This window comes from Macaca mulatta, chromosome 1, assembly GCF_049350105.2.
Source record: "Macaca mulatta isolate MMU2019108-1 chromosome 1, T2T-MMU8v2.0, whole genome shotgun sequence".
Taxonomy (NCBI): domain Eukaryota; kingdom Metazoa; phylum Chordata; class Mammalia; order Primates; family Cercopithecidae; genus Macaca; species Macaca mulatta.
The window spans coordinates 28,028,921-28,051,966 of record NC_133406.1 but is presented as its reverse complement, the minus strand read 5'-3'; the positions used below and the strand labels follow the sequence as shown (position 1 = coordinate 28,051,966).

Sequence of the window (23,046 nt, the reverse complement as noted above, 5' to 3'; positions counted from 1 at the left end):
TATATATCAAACCCTTTCAAACGTACTGTATTTTATTTGAAACATGTCTATGTCAGGGTGATCCCAGAAAAGCCAGTGCAGATGGTCTTCATACCAATGAACCCTCACTTCTCATTCATTTGCTCTTGTTCCTCCCACAGATGGGATACAGCTGCCTTTGTATAAAACTGATGCAATATGACTTTGTCACTTATATCATCACCTGAGTACTCTCATACCACCCTAGGAAAGCCAAGCAAGGTAACATTTTTTCAAAATAATGGGTTCAGTCGACCTTTTATAGCCACATTTGAAAGCACTTCTCTCTCTCACACACACATGCACACACACACACTCCTCCTCAACAGGTTATAAAGCAAAATTTGCAAGTAGAAGGATGCAGTGCAGTGAACTTCACAGCCTGAAATATGTAAGTGACACATCTGGAATACGGAACAGCAACTTTACTAGCACTTTAAATTTCAAATGAGCCAGCTGGCCAATAAGCTGCTACTGAAATCTTGGGCTCTCAAATTCCTCACTATAAAATAAAATGAGGCTGGGAGCAGGGGCTCACGCCTATAATCCCAGCACTTTGGGAGGCTGAGGTGGATCACCTAAGGTCAGGAGTTTGAGACCAGCCTGGCCAACACGGTGAAGCTTTGTCCCTACTAAAAATACAAAAATTAGCCAGGCGTGGTGGCAGGCGCCTGTAATCCCAGCTACTCAGGGGGCTGAGGAAGAACTGCTTGAACCCGGGAAGCGGAGGTTGCAGTGAGCTGAGATCGTGCCACTGCACTCCAACCTGGGCAGCAGAGTGAGAGTCCGTCTCAAAACAAAAAACAAAAAACAAAAAAAACAAGATTAAATTAGATTATCTCTGAGGTCTCATCTAACTTATTTCTTTTTCGTGGTTCTCATTTCTTCATATATCTTTGAAGTGTTCAGACTGAGAATTAAGATTGCACATATCTGCATTTAACCAATATTATAAAACCTCATTGATAATCAGTTTTCCTTAACAGAGGCTTAACAAAAGTAAATAACTGTATGTACCACAAAGAGATCCAAGATGCATTATTGTCACACAATGCTTAACACATACTAAACTGTTAGAAATTTTTTTAAGGTAAATGAAAGACACTGTGAGTACATCAGACTTGTTTATTCCTTAGAAAAAGAAGTGTGTTAGACAATGAAACTTTTGGCTTTTATGTATGTCATTCATAAATAAAAGTACAACTATCTATAGAAATGCTTTAGAGAAGTCAGTAATGAAATGTTATACTTTCAACTCAAATTACGTAATATAAAAATATAAAGCTCATCTATATTATTATTACCAGAAGATAATACCCTCAAACAAACCCATTTAAAAACAGGACGTCCCTAAGTTTTTCAGAAACTTTTATGGATACAATCTTATATTTGTGCTTATGTTCTCTGATAATAATTGTTTTTTTTTTAAGTCCTCAAAGGTAATATTTTGACTTTTTGGAATTTCTGGTAAATAAATCATAATTTAATGTGATACTCACAGACTTTGTGAGAAAATTACAATATTTATTTACACATTTACATACAGCACAATGTATTGGTCAAATACTAGTAACAGGTAATTAACAAACTAACAAGAAAATCAGCTTTTAAATGCTTCATGACAGGGTAATTCATGTCCAACATATCAAACACATATTTATAGATAACTTTAGAAAGAAAATACATCCTTTTTTGATCATCACAAGTAGCAATGAGATTTTCTATATTATTTTCAGCCTCACTTTAGAAATGTTTTAATTGTCTAAATTTAATCAATTCATCGATTAAAGGAAAGACAATATAATAGTAAAATTACATGTATGTTTATATATACGTGTGTGTGTGTCAAATAACAAAACCCAAGTTGTAAACTAAAACCATTTGAAGGTAAATTGAAGACAAAAGTGATCCTGGCTTCAGTTGTCTGGTTCTTCACATAAATTCCAATTTCCAAGTTTTACAACTCTAGTAATATCCAGATAGATAATTCAACCTGCAACTTTTTTCTTCGATTCCTGTCTTTCTCTTTTTCACACTGTAATTTTTGTCTTTTTACTGATTACATAAAATAGGACTTCCAGTCTTAATACATCTCCCAGGAGAAGTGAAATGCGTTCAACTAGGTATTGAGTATCATTTTCCATTCTACTTTTCTGTATTTATCTGGTCTAAAAACACTCCAACCATGTAGTTTTTCTTCCATCCTTTTAAGTCACTTAACTTTAATTCAGTAAAAAGGGTAATGGAACACTGAAAGAACTGGGCCAAAATCAAGGTGAAATATACCCCCAGAAATAAACGTATCATAATTTTGGATTTTAGAATGGCCAATCATATTAATTTACTAAAACTAATCATGAATTCAAAAATCAGCATTGTTTTAAAGAGGTTTTTATTGGAGGTGAGGGCATAATCTACTGCAAAAAGTATACTTCACTGAATACCATATTAGTTCAAAAGAATACCAGAACTTCATGTGGCCAAAGCAGCTGAAATGTCATTACCTTCTTGATTTGGGCAGTTTGGACTATGAAAGGGGATGCTATTGGAATTTCCACACTGTTCATCTACCTTTGGGGAAACAGCTTGTTCTTGACACTTTTTGTTCTCTTTTGCAAATTCGAAAGTCACACTCTCCTCAGCAGCCTGAAACGGCCTCTCTAAATGAACCACTGGTTTCCTTGCTTCTACTTCTTGTTCATGTAGCAATCTCTCTACCTCCACCTCAAGCTCCAGAGCCTCTTCATCAGCTTGTACATCTAGTTGTTGCATCAACTCCTCCAACTTCTTGGCCTTCCGGAGCTCATTTTGCTGTATGATTGTACAAAGGTGTTCAGTGAGTTGCTCTTTTATCTCAGTCTTGCGCTGCAGATCTAGCTTTGCTGCAATATACTCTGCTTCAGCCCTGTCAAACCGCTTCCTGTAAGGATGTGTATAAAGATAGGTCCATCAGTTTTCCATTGAAGTAGATATTCAAAAGAGGATCTAGAAACAATAATTAAACTCCAAAACTGGGAAAAAATAGATAATGAAGATATGGATATTACTGCTTTACAAACACTTGTCTACATGTTAGACAAACTAGGCCATGGCTGCTGAAACTTTCACAATATCCTTACTTGAATTCACCTAATAAAACACATCATTCTGCACGAATGTTTTCTTTCCAAAGCTGTTTTTGAGTGAAGGCGGTCTAAAAGGTTAATTCAGTGGTATGCTACTTCCGGAGTGGGAGGATGGGGAGCCCTGATTTGTAGCGTTTACATTTCCATGGGATAACTACTACCACCAAGGTGATATTACTGAATGCAGAACTGGGAAGAGATACACAAAATCCACATGAGCCAGGGTAAGCTAGCTTTAGCACACAGCTGGTTAAATTTATAAGAAGTAAGACAAGAGATGGAGAAAGTGGAAAATCGTATCTCTTGATTAATAAATTAGAAAAAAAGAGACAAATTCTGATGGAGAAAGATATGGACAGTGGTTGGGAGATGAATGTAAATGGGACAGAGCACACCCAGCAAAATGATACTGGGTGACAGCAAGACATAAACATCAAGTAGAAAACCTCAGGAGAGCTATATGTAGGATTTCTCAATCTTGGTGCTACTGACAATTTGGGCCATATAATTATTTGTTGTGAGAAGCTGTCCTGCACACTGCAGGATGCTAAAGTGCATCACTGGCTTCTACCCATCAGTAGCCAGTAATTCTCAAAAGTTGTAATAAGCAAAAGTGTCTGCAGGCATTGTCAAATGTCCCTTTACTGGACAAAAATGCTCCCACTTGAGAATCCTTGGGTTAAGTTGTTCTCACTCTCTCCACTACTCCATTTACACTTAGTAGGAAATTTTACATATTTACACATGTATAAACTCTGTTGATAGGTAATCTTATGTAAAGTCGTATGTGAAGCAGAGCAATTCTACCGGAGAAGTCACCATGCAATCTCACTTTTTTTCTTCTGCATTAGGTCAGTACAAAAAGAAGAGTTATCGTATCTTAATTTATTGTCTTTTACTTTTCTATACAATTTGTTGCTTTTCTTTTTGCAACAAGAGGGTCCTTCCTCTTTGTCAGAAAAAAGGTTGATTTCCAACTAGTTCTTCAATTTCATTACCATTAGCAGTTGTGAAGGCCATGCTGCTTTACCTGTTATGAGTGCCTACATCGACTTAGTGTAATACGTAGCTTCTAGTATAAGAGTTATGGCAAAAAGAAACAGGTGTATCTCCTAATTTAGGATTCTCTGTCTTGGAAAAAAATACAGTGAAAATAATAAATGGCTTTCATTTTAGACAACTCAGGGGTCAAAACCTTCCTGACAATTACCGTGTGTGCCCGTTTTGGTTAAGGCTTTTCGTGGATGCAAAGAACAGATATCCAGTCAAACTAGCTCAGGTAAGAATTGAGTTTTATTGTAGGCTGCAAGAGGCAATTTCATAGTCATGTCATCAGAATCAAAGGCTATTCTCTTCAATGCTTAGAAGCAACACATTTTCTCTCATTTCAGCTCTCCTATCATACTCACAGCCCAGTATGGCCACCACCTGCAATCTGTATCAAATTCACTCCACTCAATCTCTCAGTGATCCAATTCCATAGTCTCAGAGAAGAACCCAGGTTTGCCCAGCTCATCTCAGCTTAAACAGAACTCTTAGTGTCAGGCCATGCCATGAACCACTACTTAGCCTATGAATTAAATGTACTGGAGTCGGTAGCCCATCTTTGTTCTAATTAGGTATGCCCCAGGGTCAGCATCCTGAGTCCAAAACACAGTCAGGTTCCTCTGGAAGGGGTTGGGGAAGAGGCATGCAATAATTGAAAATTCCAGTACAGAGACTCTGGGCAGTTACTTAAGCTGAGTCTTGGTCTATCTGTAAAACAATGATGATAAAATACCTCATAGGAGTTTTGAGTATTAAACAGTATAAACGGGGCAAGCTTCCAGTCTTGTGTATGGTAGGTGCTCAAGAAACAGAACTTCTCCTTTAGAACACCAGAATCAAAAAGTACTGTTAATGTATTAGTAAGCATGAATCTAAAATTAAGATTACACAAAATTTAGGGACCTGGTATTTATACTTGAAAACTCATTTACATAATGTTAATCTATCATATTTCCTTTTTTAAATTAAATATAGTAAATGTAAGAATGAGAGTGCCCATTATCTTTCAATAACCCTCTATGTTAAAAGAATTGTTCTAAAGGAACTCTACTGGATACCTAGTTCCCTTATTTCCATACTTTATAACATACCCTGTTCATGTAATATTCTTGCAACAAGACAGGGGTTCTGACATTCTCAATAGGTGTATGAATGCCCTGACCTGACCGTGACTCAAACCTCCCTTCTCTGCAAGTCTGTGGTCTCCTTCAGCCAGTCAAAATCAATCAGTAGAGATTTACAGTATGGACTCATGAATACTGAATTGAAATTAACATCTGCAAATAGGTCCCTTGGTTTCCACTGATCTATCACCCTGGATAAATCACTGAAGATTTTGTATTTTGTTTATTTATTCAGTCTTTCTGGTCAGAAATACAAATATATACTCTCCTACAGAGTGATTTAACATTTAAAATATTGATTAGTTTCACAAACTGCACTACCAGCCTACAGTCAGGTGGGTAATACCAAAGTAGTGTATGATGACATTCTGGAACAAAATAATAAGAGCATTACACATAACATAGTAAGACAGAGTGAACTGGAAATGTAATTATACAATTGTTTTGTTATTTTAAAGGGGGATGGAATGGATCAATGAAAGTTATTTTTAAAGGATTTTAGAAAGTATCTCTTTGTTTTGGTATCCCCTGAAATGTTTAAAAACTCAACCATTAACCCTCTGTATAGCACTGGGTTCCACGGGTCCACTTTTAGTTTTTCAGTTCCTTTTCTGAGCAGTTCTCACTATTTGTATAAATTAGCATTTCATAATTTTTACCTTTTCTTAAGCCTTTCAAACAATGAGAAAATTTACTTATTTAAAAAAACAAAATAAATTGTATTCTGCAATTACTAGAGAGGTCCAATGAACCCTTTCATAAATCTAAGATAGAGGATTATTGCAGTATTTTTATATTTCCTGTATCTTGAAACATTCTGCCATTTCATCATCCTAGGAATTATTTCATCATTACTTATCAATTATTCTCTTTTGCAATAAAAAATTAAAATAAAATAATGATCTAAAAGGATGATGCAGTAAGTTATCATTGTTGACCTTCTTTACTGTGCTGTACAAAGTACTATGTCACCTCCAGAAGATATAAAAGAAGACTGAAAACACCATTTTTGAAAACTGTTTTTAGTTTTCATTTCTGCCTATCCAGTATTAGCAAAGTAGAGACAACTGACAGAGGAAGACATTTTGCCACTGTTACAGAAATCAAAAGATGAATCCTGTGGTAGGCTAAAAAATGGCCTCCCAAAGAGAATTCCTAATTCCTGGGACCTGTGAATATTACTTTCTATGACAAATGAGTGAAAATTACCTTATATGGAAAAATATGTGATTAAGGTAAAGGATTTGAAAGGAGTTTATTTCAGATTATACTGTTGGACCCTAAGTGTAATCACATGCATCTTTTTAAGAGAAAGGCAGAGGAAGTTTTGAGAGAGAAGAAAAGGCAATATAACTATGGAGGCACAGAATGGAGTGATGTGGCCACAAGCCAAGGGATGCCCACAGCCACTAGAAGCTGGAAGAGGCAAGAAATGGATAGCTAGAGTCTCTGAAGACATTACAAACCTGACACCTTGATTTTGGGTATGTGGCCTCCAGAAATGCAAGAGAAGGAATTTATGTTGTTTTAGGTCACTCAGTTTTTGATTACTTGTCATGGCAGTCCTAGGAAACTAATAGAAATGCAGAGACACATTCTAGAGTCCAGATGATAAAAATCGATCATATGTGAAATCTCAGATGAGTCTTCAGCAAAACATATCCTAGGTGAATTTTCTCAAACTTGAGAATCAGTGAATGAAAAATATATTTCTAAGCATAGAAAGGAAAAATGATATTATCATAGAGTTAATCATTTCAGCAGGGAGAACTTACCCCCAATATTTTACAATTATCTAGACTATCCCTTGTTGCTACAAGGATGTAATGTAATTATATTCTCTCAGCTTTTCATGTCTGTGAGTCAAACATTACTTGATACAAAGATGGTTACCAGGCTTATATTCTTATCAAAATCTTTGTTTTACACAATCCCTTTTAATCTTACTTTTAAAAATTATTCATCAAGTGATTTAAAAATATTTGTCTGTGGGTGTATGTTTGTGTGTATGAAGGTGTCTATGAAACCTAGATGGTCAACAGTGATTCAAAAAAATGTTCTACATGCAGCCACTCTTGATTTTGTAAGCTGGTCTGCACAGCATATAGCAACACTGTAATCCCAGTGGTGAACAGTAGCAGTAGCAGCAGCAACTCTCTCAAATTGGCTCACTCAAAGTGCCAGTCTTCTCAGAGGTGTCTCTCCAAACACTGCTCTACAGAAGCCAATTTTAAAGCAAGTTCTGGCCTATTTACTATCCAAGAACCTTCTGTGGACATAGCATTGTACCAAATACTACAGAACTAAGATATTATTTTTATTAAAAAAAAGAAAAAACAAGGAAATCTCCCATAAAAACTGACTGTCCTAGGGATTATCTTTCACTCGAAATCTGGACCATATTATTATTTTACCAATCTATAATTTCTCAGTAACCACAAATGCAAATTTAGAAAATGATACCTTAATCTTACACATGAACAAGACACACTATATGGTTCTAATCACCATTGCCTATATTTTCCTTTGACTGAACGCCAAGAGCTTTGGCTTTTGAAAATAGCAGCACACGGCCAGGTGTGGTGGCTCACACCTGTAATCCCAGAACTTTGGAGGCCGAGGCAGGCGGATCACCTGAGGTCAAGAGTTCAAGACCAGCCTGGCCAACATGGTGAAACCTCATCTCTACTAAAAATAAAAAAAATTAGCCAGGTGTGGTGGTGGGTGCCTGTAGTTGGGCTACTTAGGAGACTGAGGCAGGAGAATCGCTTGAATCTGGGAGGCGGAGGTTGCAATGAGCAGAAATCACGCCACTGCACTCCAGCCTGGGCAATAAGAGTGATACTCCGTCTCACAAATAAAAATAAAAACAGCGGCACACAACATCTACTTACATTCAACTAAATCAATATTAGTAACATGAGAAACTGTCATCTATAACTTATTAAAGATGTAAAAATTTACTAAAATTTCATTTAGGATACTTAGAGACTATAGGATGTTTTTTCCTTTAGTAACCCCACCTTCTTTGTGGTTCTTAGAAGGCTAAAACTATGACATTTCTTATATAATACTGAATATGAAAAGGCATCTTTCTCCAGTTTCCACTAGAACAGAATTAAAACAAAATCAAATTACTTTTCTCTTTTTTTTTTTTTTTTTTTTGAGACGGAGTCTCGCTCTGTCGCTAGGGCTGGAGTGCAGTGGCGCAATCTTGGCTCACTGCAAGATCCGCCTCCCAGGTTCACGCCATCTCCTGCCTCAGTCTCCCGAGTAGCTGGGACTACAGGCGCCCACCACTACGCCTGGCTAATTTTTTGTATTTTTAGTAGAGACAGGGTTTCACTGTGTTAGCCAGGATGGTCGTGATCTCCTGACCTCGTAATCCGCCTGCCTTGGCCTCCCAAAACACTGAGATTACAGGCGTGAGCCACCGTGCCCGGCCTCAAATTTCTATTGAGGTACCTAGTACTTGTACCTTATAATATGAATTATTCATATAAAAGGCTACAAAGGCATAAAAATGTTCCTCTGGCAAACTTATGTTACAGAGAATAAAATATGCTACAAACCAAGGCTTAGTTTAATCTTAAATAAAATCTCTGTTACCTCCCTTAATGACCTTATTAATGGAAACCTGGAAGTTCTGGTTATCAGCTCCTGATGGCATTCATTTAGGTAGTTAATTAATAAAGACAACCCTTTAAGTCTAACAGCATATGGTCCAACAACAATTACAAGAATCACAAGAACAACCACAAGTCTCTTTCTTAAACACTCAACAGTTAATTAAAAACCACAATCAAGAATTTCCGCTTTAATAAACTGTTACATAAACATTCTGATGTTGTGGTTTACCCTGGCCTAATGAGGCATTTTGATTGATTTCTAGTGTAACAGAGAAAGATACAAAATCGAGTCATTAACACAGCATTCCCTTGCAAAAAAAGACAAACCAGTATGATTAAAGCAATGTTGAAAGGGCTGAAAACCCTGAAGTTGGATATAATTTTTTGCCCTTTTATCTGTCTGCAAAGTCCATGTAATTCATTACATGTGTTAGTTCATTTTAAAAATACTCCATGGTATTTTTTTCTCTTTTAAAAAATGCCAATGGTTGACACCAAGGAAACATATATTAAACCATCTCATAAGAATATAATTGAAAAAAAAGAAAAGAGAAAATATTTCAAATTTCCAAGACAGTGGATCTGCTTAAATTATTCATAAGCTTTTAAAAACTAAACTAGATCCTCTTACTCTGACGAAAGCTAAAGTGAGAACTAGACTTCAATCCTATAGGACCGTGTCAGATATCAAAAACTTTAATGGAAAGAACATAGACATGGTGTTAGAATAACAGTTTTGGGCAAATCATTCAGATATTTACTTTGCTGGATCCTGAAAGATGAATAAAAAACTTCCAAACATTAAATAGCTGAGGGTTTAGCAGCAAAGACTAAAATGTAAATAAATAATGCAAGATCTGCTCTAATGGCACACGAACAAGGTTAACTAGTAGGGCAGAGTTAAGGAAGACGTCACTGAAGAGCAGACACCTGAATTAGCACAAAAGAGGAATAAATACAGCACTGAATGGGGTTGTTTTGAGGCTTAAATTATGATATATACATAAAAGCCCCTCGAATAGCTGGCAATAAACATTAATTAAATCATACTCCTTGTTCAATTTCCCCAACTCACCGAGCATATGAATAGTCTAAGCTGGCCTGATCAATTCGGTTCCTGAGAATTCCAATGTCAGCTGACACCATGTCATCTAAAGCCTGCAACTCCTTCTGGATCCGCTTTAGTTTCATGGTTTCTGCCTGAGTTCTTTTGGATCTAGAAAATCAGGTATGTGAGTGGGAAAGTAAGAACATTTTAAAACCATGGGTTCATATACAATGTAAGCGAAAAAGCAAGATACTGTATATATGTTTATAATTTATGTTTTAAAAGTTAGAAAAAACTCAGGAAAATTGAAATAAAATAAATGCTGGTTAACATTTGAGTTTTTGAAATTTTATATTTGCATGTTGCATAAACAAAGTAACAAGACTAAAAAAAACTCAGCAAATAGTTCATTTGTAGATACTCATTCTGTAAAGAGAACAAACACTAAAAGAATATATCTGTATTCCCTTTACATTGAAACATTCAACAGAGCTTTCCAAATTTCTAGTCTTTAATTCTTCCTCTTCCTAAGCCCATTTTCATTTGTCTGATACTTACCTGCCATTAAGAACAGACAGATGCCTATACTAAACCACACCTCTTTATACATCTGAGAACATCCATTTAGTTTTAACTTTCTTGGGACCCATTTCCCCAAACTTTTATTGCTTTGATTCTTGTTCTCTAGGAAAACTACTAGTTCCCCAAATTCTTTATGGAGTTGAACACCAAAACACTCATTTTCCTTATTTAAAAGCACATCCAACCTCATCATTTCTTAATCCCCTCTCCCAAGTACAATATACACTTAAGAAATGGAACAAGCAAATAAAAAAGCAACCCTTTAATCATGATTTCACTCATTTCAAATTTTCACACACACTGTGAATGAAGAAGAAAAATCCCCACATAAGTCCACTATGTTACACAGCACATTCTCTAGATTTCTACTCTTAGGCGTTTACCCTTCCTTTCTGCCTACAAAAGTTCACTTAACGTCAAGTACTTCACTGTCCTTTTATTAATAGTTCAAACATGATGCATTTCCCTACACTTCTGTTTATACTGGTGCTTTCTGTCTAAAATCAAAAACACTTATAAGAAGAACTGCCGAGCCTGTACATGTTTTTGTAAAACCACAGAAAACAGCCTTCCCATCTCTTAGAAATCAAAGACTACTAAAATGCTTTATTTTTAAATAATCACTTACAAAAAAAAAAAAAAAAAAAAAGAAGGTACTACTCTTTTATCTGCTGGTTTTTTCCCTTGAAACATAGTAACTCAGTGAGTTGCATATTTCCTGTGCTTCAAGAAAGATAAAGGTGTACCAGTAGTAGAAAAAGAAAAATCATGATTTCTCAAATATACTCACGCCTCTGGTAGACAAAATTCTAAACTACTCTTATACCTATCACCCTCTTCCCTCTTCTCCTGCCCCTACACATACTCTAGCTTCAAGCAGTAACAGTTTGACAGACTTTTCTGGAAGTCTAAAAAGAAAATGTCACTAAATATTTCCTTGCATTTATTTTTCACTATTCACAACCATTGATTTATTGACTAAGTTTAGTTTCCTAAGGCCACAGGAGATTAGACAGAAACTACAAACTCAGCAAGAGTGGTGAGGGATGGGAAGAATGATTCCATTGGGAATGTTGTTGTATAGGGCTGGTACAATGCAGTAAATGTGAAGGGGCTGCTGATAGACACTGGAAGGTGAAAGAAAAATTGAATCTCACACAGTGCTCAGAATAACGACCCTGAGTCATCAATAAAAAGTTAAACTATATCATGTATCTTCTACTTGTGGAGGCGGAACACATTATTTAAGAAAACGCCCATAGGAAATACACTTAAGATTCATGGGAGTATGTCACTTATGTAGAAAACCTTATTCCTCTACACATCAAATGATTAAGGCCTCCCTACATAAAAATTAAAACTTGCATTTGTTGCTAATTTACATATACTGATAGCTATTTACTGCTTCCCTTATGATTGTGTAGATGGCTAAAACTAGAAGCACTAATGAAGGTCTTTAAGTTATAACTGCAACTATATTTACAAATTTAATATGCTCTATGCTTAAAAAGTTCTCCTTAATAAATTATAATTGGAATTTCAGTATCACTTATAAAGCATAATTTGTTTACTTAAAAGTAATGGTCGAAGAAAAAATATCAGTTTATTAAAAGAGACGTGGGAAAATAAATATAACACATAACAGAACAGGTTACAGGTTACAAACAGCCTCTCCTGGTTCAGGTGCCTCACCTTTCTGCAATAGCTTTAGCCAAAAGAGCTTTTTTACGTTTATTTTTCTCTTCCATTAGCCGTTGTTCTTGTTGGAGGACTTCCCAACGAGATTTTTCTTGCCTAGGGGGCAAAAAAAGCATAAAAATGAGTTTATGAAAGAAAAAGAAACTGCTACCCTATCCCACACCTTACCAGTCTCAGTCCCCTAAGTATAAAATTTAATCAAGAAGATTTATGTATATGTTCTTTCAAAAGTCCTCTTAAAAGAAACCCACCTGCAGTTCATTATTTTGTTCTAATGGGAACAAAGACTACGATCTAAAGTAAAGAGGCTTACATAAATTGGACCTCTGAAATCCGTAATATGTATATAATCTAGGAACCCACAAACTAGAAGCCAGAATACTGTGCATGTGTTTAGGAGTACAAAGAAATTTGTGTAAGTTAATTATGTATTATATGCAGAATGGAGATTAATAAAAATTGGTCTGTAGCTGATGTCATATTACTTATACCTTTTAGAGTTTTCTATAAAGTCTCCACCACGTTAACATGCTTCAGACAATAACCAATGTTTATTTCACACGTTAATATTTTCTTTCAATTTGTTCACTTTTTCCCAACTCTTAGACTTGATTTTTGTCTTTTTTTTTCCTTTTTGTGCAGAACAGGGTCTTGCTGTATTACCCAGGCAGGTCTCGAACTCTAGGCTCAAGCTATCCTCCTGCCTCTGCCTCCCTAAGTGCTGGGATTATAGGTGTAAGCCACTGTCCCAGCCCAACTCAGACATTTTTAAACGAAGTAAAACACTAAGAGCTAAGACTGGAATGCTGGGCTAAAGAAAAAAAATTCAAAGATCTGAAAACATATACTGTCTTACAATCTGTCCAATTCTAAAATAAATATATTAAAATTTCCCATAAAGTCATGAGCTTGATGCCAACTCGGCAAAACTATTTATTCCTATTACTGTCACTTCTTACAGCCACTATACCACATGTATCTATTCCCAAATCTAGTAACCACTTCCAAAATTGTCCCTGTCGCTCCATTCCTACACCTTAGTGTTGGGACTGGTCATTTCTCACTTTTACTATTGCAGGCATCTCTTCACTAGGCACCTTAGTTCCACAGCTCACCCTGCACTCTCTCCCATATGATCTATAACACTGACACCTGGAATTTCTCTAACCATTATTTTGATTGAGGCCTTTAGCCCTCAGAGAGCTTCATGGTATCTTGCTGCATTAGTGAATTTGCTAGGCAGGCATCTCCGATCCTTTCTCATTTCTTTAATTCTCTACTTATTGATCCCCTGCTTCTGCTTCCTCATTTCTGTTTTCCTTTTTTTTTTTTTTTAGACAGTCTCGCTCTGTTGCCCAGGCTGGAGTGCAGTGGCACGATCTCGGCTCACTGCAACCTCCACCTCCCAGGTTCAAGCAATTCTTGTGCCTCAGTCTCCCAAGTAGCTGGGACTACAGGCACGCACGACCACGCCCAGCTAATTTTTTTTGTATTTTTGGTAGAGACGGGGTTTCCCCATGTTGGCCAAGATGCGCCCGCCTCAGCCTCCCAAAGTGCTAGAATTATAGGTGTGGGCCACCGCGTCTGTCCTCCTTCCTCATTTATTTAATTCTCTACTGTTCTCTGGCTCATCCTTTGCCATCTCTCCGAGAGAAATGAGGTAGCATCTCTGAACATTCTCTAGGACACAGCTTTCCTTTCTCCTCCTTAAAACCTCAAAATTTCTCCTTTACGTGAATGGTTTAGGTTACATGTCTTTTATGAAAATTCTTCCAAGTATCTAAAAAAAGAATGTTTCCCTATGACATCTAATCTGAATTGTCCAGCTCAATGTAAACTTACCTCCTATTTGTCTCAGGTCTTTGTTGGTAAACTACACTTAGAGACACTTTAATGTATGCACTTGTTCAATGTAGATTTCATAAATTCATGTGGTTTTATAACTCTTGTCAAAATGATTTCTTAGTTGTAAACCCCTAGTGGACAGGAAACATTTTAAATTCACAGGATAGAATCTGGATCAGCAGAGATTAAAAAGATGTCAGAGATTAGAAAAAAAAAAAAAAGATACTTTGAAAAGAACTCAGAAAAGAGAAAACAGAGATAAAAGTCATTCCTTCTCCTCTGTGAGTGATAAATCAGCAGGAAACAAAGAAATAGAGTATATATTAAAACACAAGCTATCAAATAAAAATTCTAAGAATTTGCAAATCAAAAAATAGTATCTTCCACAAGAGCAGTGTAGCTAAATTATGAAGGTTGTTTCTAATACAAAGACAGTAAAGAATAAATAAAAAGAAACCTAATGATGAACTGAGTTTTATCATTAGTCCCCTAAATTTCCTACACTCTCTCCTTTGACCATCCCTTTATGTCTCTCCACAAGTTCCAATTTCTGGGCCAATGGAAATAGTCTGGAAGATGAAGAAAGGGGTCAATTTGGGGAGAGGCACTATGCATATAATAACTGCTTCTGAGCCAAGATCGCGCCATTGCACTCCAGCCTGGGCAACAGAGCGAGACTCTGTCTCAAAAGAAAAAAAAGAACAGAAAAAAAAAAAAAAAAAAGAACTGCTTCTGCTGAGTGTAAAAGGCATAAACTTCGGATCCAGACAGACTCATATGTAAATCTCAGCTCTACTATTTACTAGCAGTGTATTAGCTTTAGGAAGGTATCATCTTTTCTGAGTCCCAGATACCTCATCTATAAAGTTTAAATAATAAACATGCATTTTAAGGCTGTTATAAAGACTCAATAACATAAAACATACAGAATGACTAACAGCATCCAGCTTATATTTAGGTGGTAGCTGTTTTTCAATAGTTTAAACATCACATTTCTAGGATTGAATATAAAAGAGAGAAAATGTTAAAATAAACAAGTTACATTTCCTTAAAGCCCACTGGGAAAAAACGGTTTAGATGAAAAGTCTCATGGACTTTTCATATAGACTTACTAACAATTCCACTTTCTTTTTCTCCAGTTTGCAGTCTGGCTTTGGAGGTAGAATCTCAATATTGTTGTGACCATCATGGGAATTCTCAAGTCCCAGTTCCTTTGGCTGACTTTCAAGGCCCTGTGGTTGTCCATCACCAACAGGAGAGGTGAGAGGGAAATGACTCGGAAGAGCAGGGGAAGAAAAAGGTGGTTTTTGAATGTTAACTCTCTGTTTTGGTGCTGAAAGCAGCTGCTCTGGAAGTAATGAGGTTGATCCAACTTGAAGTCCAAGTTTTTGGCTTTGCTCTATAAGGGCTTTTTCTCGCTGAAGTTGTTGTCGACTTTTCTTCGCGGGGAGACGTCGCTGTGGTTCAAATGGATCTATGTAAAAGAAAAGAGAGGAAAATTCCTTTGTGTGAGCAGCAAATAATTATAATTCCTCTAAGAAAATAAAAAATTAACATTACAGTTTGATAATTCTAGTGGTTCTCCTACCCCATTCTCTATCTTGAAAGTCTAGGGGAAAAACAGGCATCTTCCTGTAGAGTTTCAACAGTTTTTAGATCATAATATTAATATTTAACAGAAACTGCCCCATCTCTTAATTTATCTTCAGAGAAGTCCATCAGTGAGTTAGGCCTTAGGTCACAAAGTGAGGTTTCTTTTTCAACTTGATTTCCTAATTGTCAAAAGAAATCAACTAATTTTGACCAAATCAGGGAGATGACTGAATTATCTGGTTTTAAATTTGATTTATGGTTCTGTCTGCTCTCCTGAACAAAATGGTGGTTGCATTTTTAAATGGGATTACCCTCTCTTAAATTTTAACAGCTTTTAGGGCAATTTGGTACATATGTGATACATATTCAGATGCTATAACAGAAATGTAGTTGAGTGAAGTCTCTTATTTCTAGGAATGCTAGTTAACCTTAAACTGTTTTCTTTCATCCTACAGAACAATCCAAGGTTGTACTCCCCAGAGCCTAGTCACGCTCTAATCAATGCATTCAAACTACTTTTAATAGTAGCCTGGGCAAAGCGATAGAAGATAAAACAACTGGGGGGAAATATCTTTAAAGTTATAAATAATAATACTTCTATTACACTTTTTGGACTGTCCATGCCAGTGTAAACATTTTAGGGCAGACAACTGGAGAATCTGACTCACATTCATACTATATTTAATAAGATCTATAAATAGCATTCTCTCTTAAATGCCTGGGAAGTGAAATTATGAGTTTTTGTAAACGAACAACTCAAATGGGACATTCAAATTTGGCATATTGACTTTTGAAGCAAAACAAGATTATTCGAATTTCCCAAAGTATAGTTAAAAGCTCTAGAGTCACAATTCCAGCTTTGCTTCACTGACCTCAGGTAAGTCAATTATTTATTCAATATCTTAGTTTCCTCATCTATCAAGCTGGTTGAAAATTAACCTGCTCTGATGCATGAAATTGGTCTAAGAATAAATGAGATACGTACAGAAAACATTTTTTAAAAGACTGAGGTACTATCAAAAGCAAATGTTATTGTTGACTTTAGCCAGAAACCCAAAGTATCCTCCTGTACCTTGCAACAGGAACACATTCTTGGCTCTGATCTTTATTCATACCATCAAAAAACGTCACTTAGCCTGCTTACCTCCCTGTTGAACTCATTAGCTGAATTATTAATAGTTCCTCTGAAATTCAGGCAGTCACTTCTATTTTATTTCGCATTTTTACAGAACCTACCTATAAGACTGAAAATGCTAATTTTAAACAATAAACAATAAGCAAATCAGGCCACTTAAACACAGAACATACTGTTTCCCACACTGTGTATTAGGGGCTGCAAATATCAAGGAGACTGGTGAACTGAGAAGCACAAGTCTGGTAGTAAGGGGGCAACTCATAGTCACCTTTAGTCAATTGCTATCATTAAAAAATTTAGGTCAGCATAGCCAGATATTTTGATTTTTATGATTACAATTTAGACTTTTATGTAAAATATCTTGATTTTTAAATGTAGGGAACTGTCTCAATCAGGAAAATCTAGATTATGCTGTAGGGGCAAATCTTAGTGGTTTTAAACCACAAAGGTTTATTTTTCATTAATGACATGTGCCAACTAAAGGCTAACAGAGTGGTTCTGCTGATTAGTCTCTCAGGGCTCTAGGCTGACTGTACAGTCAGTATTCAGTGTTGCTGGCCACCACAACACGGGGAGAAAAGAGAGGTCAGAAAGGTCTTGCTACAGCAATTAAGTGCTCTGACCCCATAGTGGCGTAACACTTCTGCTCACAATTCAATGGCTCACCTAGTACATGGACCTACCCCCAAACAAAGGCAACAGTTATAGCTGGCTTACCAAATAACACGATGATTATCACCATTATTAACTTAAAATAAATGTAAAGATTGGATAAATGAAAGAGATAGAGAAGGAAGAAAGGAAGGAATGAAAGAGGGAGGGAGGGAAGAAGGGAAAGAAAGGCAGGCAGGCAGGAAGAAAGGAGGAAAAAAAGAAAGAAGGGGGAAGGACGCAGGCAAAGCCGAAAAGCTGCATACATTTTTGGGTTAAATTAAGCCAATGGACTACCAGTTTATGATATATGCTCCATATCCCTTATTTAAGCCCTGCTCCCTCAACCCCAGAAAACTCATTTGAATCGTATGTTGATTATTCTCTTCCTTCTCTAATAGACATGTTGCATCTATGAATATTTCTAAAAAGTATTTACTTAGTTGTCCAACTTTATAAAAAGGGTTTTGTGCTGTACATCTGTTTTACTTAATATCACACTGTCAATAGTCATTCATATTGTCTATGTTGCAGCAGTCATTAATTTTGTTGTATAACATTTCATTGTGTGAGTAAACCAGAGTCTACTGATCTTCTTCCACTGATAGACATTTAGGTTGGTTACAGGTTTTTGCTTTTGTAAATTTTCAATACTGTGTCTCTTATTTTACATGTACAAGAATTTGCTTTGGATATTATCTCAGAACTATTGAGTCACAAAGTATAACTTTAGAAGAAACGTGAAAATGCTTTCCAAAGTGTACTCCCTCTAGTAATGTGTAAGATCCTGTGGATGTACTTTCTCTTCAATATACAATACTGTCAGATGTTTTAATTTTTGTCAATCAAATGGGTGTAAAATAGTACCTCACTGTGTTCTTGATTTGTAATTCTCTGCTCCTTGGTGGTGATGAGCATCTCTTCATAGTTCCTTTTCTAGGAAATATCTATTCATGTCTTTTGTTGACTTTTCTTTTGGCTTGCACTTTTTTATATATCAGCAGAAAACAATTAGAAAATACAATTAAAGAGAATATATTTCAATACCAGAAATTATCAGTTATCTAGGAACAAATCTAACAAAAAATATGTTTAATACCTCTATAGGGAAAACTATAAAATTTACTGAGAATTTAAACAAGTACTAAATAAATGGAGACATATACCATGTTAGTGGTAATGTTAATATGAAGATGAAATTGATCTAAAGAGTCAATGCAATTACAATCAAAATTCCTAATGGGTTTTCCGTTAAATTTGGTAAAATTATTAAAATTTTTATATGAAAAGATAGAAGGTCAGGAATAGTGGCCAGGTGCAGTGGCTCACACCTGTAACTACTATACTAATTATAGTAAGAAACCAATTTCTTAAGACACGGAAATGTTCACTATTAAAAAAAGGTTCACATGTTTGAATATATTAAAATTAAGGCCCAGCATGGTGGCTCATGCCTGTAATCCCAGCACTTTGGGAGGCTGAGGGAGGAGAACTGCTTGAACCCAGGAGTTTCAGACCAACCTAGGCAAAATAGCAAGATTCTATCGCTACAAACAAAAAAAAAAAAAAAAAAAAAAAAAGAAGAAGAAGGAAGGAAGAAGAAAGAGAGAGAGAGAGAAAGAAAGAAAACTAGTGTGGTGTGATGGCACATAGCTGTAATCCCAGCTACTTGGGAGGCTGAGGCAGGAGGATCGCTTGATCCCAGGAGTTCAAGGTTATAGTGAGCTATGATCGCGCTACTGCACTCCAGCCTGGGCAACAGAGAGCCAGTCTCAAAAAATAAAATATTTTGTTCATCATAAAGATAAAAGTGAAAAGACAACTTAAAAACTGGGAGAAGATATTCATAATGTAACTGGCAAAGAATCAGTATGAAGAATAACTCTTCTGAATAAACAATTTATTTAACTAAAAATTGACAGCATGTGGCTGTACTGTTTTCTTCCAATTTTTCATTATGAAATAGATCATACATCAAATATATGCATGTGTTACACTCATAAACACAGTCTTCCAACCTATATGATTAAAAAAAAGTTTAAGAACTAAAATATGACTGCAGTAGAAGTAACTACTGTTTAACGATAGACATAACCCTCCTTCTAGAAGGTAAGAGAGAATTTATGTCCTGTCCCCCAAGTTGTATGACTTGCTTTTGGTAAATAAAATATAAGTAGGAGTGTCACATGTCATTTACTGGTGAAAAGATTTAATTGCCAGTGTTCAATTTTCAATCTTCTTTTCTTCCTACCATGGTAAACTCCTACAAGACAGCACCAAAAGATGGAGTGACTGTGAAACACAGTCACCTGCCAAACCCACATTAAACATGAAACTAGAGTGAAAACCAAATCTTTATTTTAAACAATTGACATATTAGGGCTATTTGTTACTTTAGCTTAACTTGCCTTAACCTGATTTCATAAATTACCAATACCTCTGAATTTTCCTCTCCCTGATCACATTCCCACGCCTCCCCACTATATACAATCATATGTCACTTAACAATGGGCTACATTCTGAGAAATGTGTTGTTAGGCAATTTTGTCCTTGTGCAAACATCAGAGAGTGTATTTACACAAACCTAGATGGTACAGCCTACTATATACTTAGGCTATATGGTACAGCCTTTTGCTCATAAGCTCCAAACCTGTACAGTATGTCACTATACTGAAGAAAACACAGAAAAAGTGCCGTAAAAACAGGGTGTTATAATAATATTACCAGGCCACCACTGTACATGTGGTCCACTGATAACTGAAATACTGTTATTGAGTGTGTGACTGTATATATTATACATACAGCTAGCTGATCCTTGATATATGAGGATAACTGGTTCCAGGATCCCCATGTATACCAAAATCTGTGCATACTCAAGTCCCACAGTTGGCACTGTGAAAACCACATATACCAAAAGTTAGCCCTCCATATACTCAGGTTTCACATCCCCCAAATACTGTATTTTTAAAATGCACATTTGTAAGTGAACCGCCATAGTTCAAACCTGTGTTGTTCAAGGGCCAAGTGTAATCACATATACTGCATTAACAAACATGTTAATGCATGTGGTTACAGTTAATACTAATCTATTCCCACCAGCTGTACAGTAGTAGCCCACTAGATGAGTATACTACAATTTATTTACCCATTCCCTTGTTAATGAACACTTTGGTTGTTTCCAACTTCTTAATATTACAAACAAGACTATTAACAACGTTCTTGACCATGTTCCTCAATGCACATACAGGGGTCTCCAGAGTACTACTGTCCTTATTTTGCTGGCAACCAACTCCATCTTCTTAGATTATTCAATAAATGTTTAAGGATAGAGAACAGCTAGAAATGGCTTTAAAATTAAAGGGCCAAATCCTCTAATTTTACAAATAAGGAATCCAAGGGGAAAAGATTTAGAGGAAGAGCTGAAAGTTCTGTATTTGTATACCCCTAGCACTGTGTTTAGCTAGGGGTATACAAGGATGTTAAGATATTTTCCATCCTCGAGGTGGTCACGGACTAGTGATTTGGTTTCCACACTCTACAGTGGGCCTTGAAGTTCAGGCCCTTACCATCCTCTATCTACCCCCAGTTGCAAAGATATTTCAAAATATACTTCTACATAATTAATATAATGTGTAATTTTGATTTTTAGATTAAGTCGTCTTTACCCTGGAAAATGCGCCTCTGCTAACACACAATCTTTGTGAAATCTTCCCAAGCTCCATTCAATCTCCGGCAGAGTGAGGTTCCTCTTGTCTCTGAAGCAAGCTTTTGCAATATCTACTATCACATAACTTTGTGATTTGTCTCCTCATGAGTCTACTGGAGTCAGACCAGAGGCCAGGGCACTTGTACTCTGTACATCAGAGTATGTGAATGGATGTTGAAACACAGAGCAAAAGAATTCGAGCATATAAAGCAACACAGAGTCAGTTAACCATACAGCGTAGCATAACCTTTTTGACAGAGTTTTTAAAGTCTCCTGGACCAGTCAAAATGTCCCCAATCGATATAATCTACATTGGTCCTATCTTACTAATTTACTTCTTTTCCCACTTGTCCGCCCTAGATTATTCTCACATTTATGCTAAAAATGCACAAGCTACCAGAGCAACAACTAACTTCCCCACAAACGCTAATAAAATGTTTACTTCATTTTCTACCAAAATAAAGTATTTGAATTAAGGTACCAAGAGCGGTGTACACTTCTTACAGAAATTGTGTGTACTACCAGGATAACCACACAGATCACTGCAAAATTTCAACCACAAGTGCAGTGCAATCAATATTACTAAGTTTTCCACCAACAATCAGCAAACTTAATTCCTTCATTAAAAAAAAAAAAAAAAATATATATATATATATATATATATATATATATATATAGTACAAGCCCATTCAATGCTTACTCTAAAAAAGCCAGAGAGAGAAGAACAAGATTAGCTTACTCCAAAGTAAGACTGTATGTATATAAACATATAAAGTCTTCACATCTACCCTCTCAAAGACCCTTTTGGTTTGCTGATTCTCAAAAATTGGAAAGAACTGCAAAAATCATCTGGCAACCAGAAGCGAATGCAACACTCCAGATGAATTGTGAAAAGTACCAAATTTTTGCCTTTATTCAGACGCCTGTGCTCATTTTTTCCAATCTTCTGCTTTTGCAAATTCACCACAATTCTAATATGATGTGCGCCCCTCCTCCTTCCCTTACCCTGACCCTGACCCTCCAACTGTCGATTCCTGCAGCAATCCTCCCTAAGGAAGACACACAGGCTGTAGGCTCACTTCCTCTCCCAAGTCCCATTCCTTTCACGCGAGTCAAATCCCTACAGTGGATTCCTGGACCGTTTTTCCTAAAAGAAGATCCCAGTCCTCTGGCTTGCCCCTCCCGTCGTGACTTCCAGTAAGTCCACCTCTCAAACCCCCTCAAACCAGTCCACGTACTTACAGCGCCTTCCGCTAACACAAACGTAGCCACTTCCACGCCCCCTTCCCCCGCCAAAGCTGCATCCCGCCCCTTCCCTTTAAGGACCAAGAATTAAAACACTGTAAACCCATCTTGTTACCTTTAGTCTGCTTTAGTCTCCTCAGTTCCTCTTCAGAGAAGCCTGCCCAACCTTGCGCCATTGGCCCGGGCCACCGGCACCCCCAAAAGTGCCCAAATCTCGGAGCCGCGACTGCCAACACTGCTGTCCAGCGCATCCGGGTTTTTCCTCGGCCGCGGCCAATCAGTGCGTCGGGCTCCGAACACAAGGCCCTCTCTCGGCGGCCTCAGGGTCCGGCTTTCTTCCAGGCTGCCTTCAGCAGTGCCTGACAAACTGCCTAAGGAAACGTTGCCACGCAGACATTCGTTTCCCCCAGGCTTGCCTTTGCGCTCGTTCTCTCTCTCGTTTCTCACTGTTGCTGGTTAATCGCTTCAGGAGCTAAGGGGGGAAATGGCGATGGGGATGAGAGTGGAGATAAACAGGTATTTGGGAAGGAGCTACGAGTCGGTGGCGGAAACGGGAGATCAGAGTGCCTTTTGGGTCCTGTACCTGCAGGGCGGGAGCGG

At 36.9% G+C, this 23,046-nt stretch overlaps 1 protein-coding gene and 1 long non-coding RNA gene across 11 annotated transcripts in view; one reads left to right on the top strand and one right to left on the bottom strand.

Moving 5' to 3' along the window:
• Window positions 1-1,129: 1,129 nt before the first annotated feature.
• GORAB (golgin, RAB6 interacting) lies at window positions 1,130-22,642 on the bottom strand. Of its 10 annotated transcripts, none has more exons than XM_028850300.2 (7): window positions 22,562-22,642; window positions 18,363-18,480; window positions 15,229-15,590; window positions 14,114-14,247; window positions 12,266-12,367; window positions 10,019-10,159; window positions 1,130-2,938 (listed from the first exon to the last, which is right to left on the bottom strand). In XM_028850300.2, exons 5-7 carry the CDS (start codon window positions 12,319-12,321, stop codon window positions 2,491-2,493), a joined length of 645 nt encoding a protein of 214 aa, XP_028706133.1. In that variant the 5' UTR covers window positions 12,322-12,367; window positions 14,114-14,247; window positions 15,229-15,590; window positions 18,363-18,480; window positions 22,562-22,642; the 3' UTR covers window positions 1,130-2,490. The 10 variants fall into 10 exon arrangements, with proteins under 10 accessions (XP_028706133.1, XP_077855878.1, XP_028706129.1 ...); XM_077999752.1 differs by lacking the exon at window positions 22,562-22,642 and adding an exon at window positions 21,161-21,355; XM_028850296.2 differs by lacking the exon at window positions 14,114-14,247.
• LOC106994811 (uncharacterized) overlaps window positions 22,237-23,046 on the top strand; it is a 64,755-nt gene continuing 63,945 nt past the window's right edge. Inside the window, exon 1 of the long non-coding RNA XR_001441502.3 lies at window positions 22,237-22,398. This is a non-coding gene — a long non-coding RNA (uncharacterized LOC106994811). The remainder of the gene's footprint in view (window positions 22,399-23,046) is intronic.